Source organism: Oratosquilla oratoria, chromosome 22 (genome assembly GCF_046742065.1).
Source record: "Oratosquilla oratoria isolate Oo_2021 chromosome 22, ASM4674206v1, whole genome shotgun sequence".
NCBI lineage: Eukaryota > Metazoa > Arthropoda > Malacostraca > Stomatopoda > Squillidae > Oratosquilla > Oratosquilla oratoria.
Window position 1 is genome coordinate 16743557 of NC_134798.1, and position 1754 is coordinate 16745310.

A 1754-nucleotide genomic window follows, 5' to 3' on the forward strand; every position below is an offset into this window, starting at 1 on the left:
GTCAATCAACTGGTGCAAACTCTTTCATGACCACTGGGGATGTGTTCTCCGCATGCAGGCAGCGCCTCATGAGATATGCTGCCGTAAACCTCCAGTCCATCGATGTCCACCCTGTGTCGAAGGAACATACCTGCTTGGGACTGCAATTGACCTAGAGGATGCAGCCTCTATTGAGAGGTGCACCACAGATGTGACACTGACCATGAATGAAGAGTGCAGTGCGGCCTATGTGGCGGGGTGGCTTGAGACGAAGTGCGCGGAAGATATGGTCTTCAGCGCCGAGGAACCTCTTGCGACCAGTGACGTTAAAGACTTTGTCGAGGCAGATGTGGACTGTGTTTTATCAAGGTAGCCCGCCACTGTTCCTGCTGCCAGAAAAGACTGATGGAGATCTTGTCGGCACTGACCAACTTCAGTGGGATTGACATTGACTGTCCCAAGATGTCCCGTCGTCTGGCAAATGTTCTTCTGAATGGACTCCACAACCTAGAGAAAGACCAGCAAAAGAATGCAGTCCGTCTCCAGATCTCTGTAAAGAAGGCCCGGTGTAGCCGGTTCAAGTGACTCCCCGTTTCAAAAGACTCCCCCAGTCAGATCAACCTAGGTTCAGACGACTCCCCGTCACTTGAAACTAGTTTCAGACGACTCCCCACCCGTCTGAAATGACTCCCCATTCGATTGAAACTAGTTTGAGATGATTCTCCATTCAAATGAACCTAGTTTGAAATGACTACACATTCGTTATTGCTGTAATGCGTAATTTTTGTCTTTATCTTTTATCATTTCCAAGATAAATGTTAGTTCCAATAGATGTAGTATTGCGCGACTGTGATTGTTTATTTTTGTGATTGTTTCATAAACCGAACAGGAAAGATATAACTGGTGAGTAGCCTATTCCGTAAATCTATAATTTTGATTGACATTCGTTATTGCTCTAATGCGCAATTTTTGTCTTTATCTTTTATCATTTCCTAGATAAATGTTAGTTCCAATAGATGCACGAAAGAAAGGGCATGAGCGGATAACCTAGTTTAAGATGACTACCCATTCGAATGAACCTACAGTAGTTTGAAATGACCACACATTCGTTATTGCTGTAATGCGCAATTTTTGTCTTTATCTTTTATCAATTCCTAGATAAAGGTTAGTTCCAATAGATGTAGTATTGCGCAACTGTGATTGTTTATTTTTGTGATTGTTTCATAAGCCGAACAGGAAAGATATAACTGGTTCGAATGAATCTTTGAAACCTTTGAAATGAAACGAAAATGAACATATTACAGAGGTTTTTTAATTGCCAGTGTTGCCGAGTATCCAGTGCATGTTGGAAACAACAAGGGAAAAAAAGCTAATTTTCGAAGGAAGTGTCAGGCATTCACAATCCAAGACGACTGTCTGAAGTATGTTCATAAACCTAACAGGCAAGATATAACTGGTGAGTAGCCTATTCCGTAAATTTATAATTTTGATTGACATTCGTTATTGCTGTAATGCGCAATTTTTGTCTTTATCTTTTATCATTTCCTAGATAAATGTTAGTTCCAATAGATGTAGTATTGCGCGACTGTGATTGTTTATTTTTGTGATTGCAGAAGTTCGCTTCCTTCGGGTGATTAAGGATCGCCAATACCAGCTTGACATTGTACTGGCTAGTCATCGAGGATCTGGTTACAGCGACGAATCTGTTGCCTTGGGAGGACATGTGGGCAGAGAAAAAGTCATCGATCGTATAATGCAAAGATATTGGTGGCGCA

The 1754-nt window shown here is 41.9% G+C and overlaps 1 protein-coding gene across 1 annotated transcript in view; it reads left to right on the plus strand.

The window, feature by feature from the left end:
- The first annotated feature begins 265 nt into the window (after window positions 1-265).
- Window positions 266-1754, plus strand: part of LOC143037290 (uncharacterized) — a 2664-nt gene continuing 1175 nt past the window's right edge. Inside the window, exons 1-3 of the mRNA XM_076205424.1 lie at window positions 266-348; window positions 1302-1435; window positions 1593-1754. The exon at window positions 1593-1754 is cut by the window's right edge and continues 60 nt beyond it. Coding sequence (XP_076061539.1) covers window positions 266-348; window positions 1302-1435; window positions 1593-1754 — 379 coding nt within the window. The remainder of the gene's footprint in view (window positions 349-1301; window positions 1436-1592) is intronic.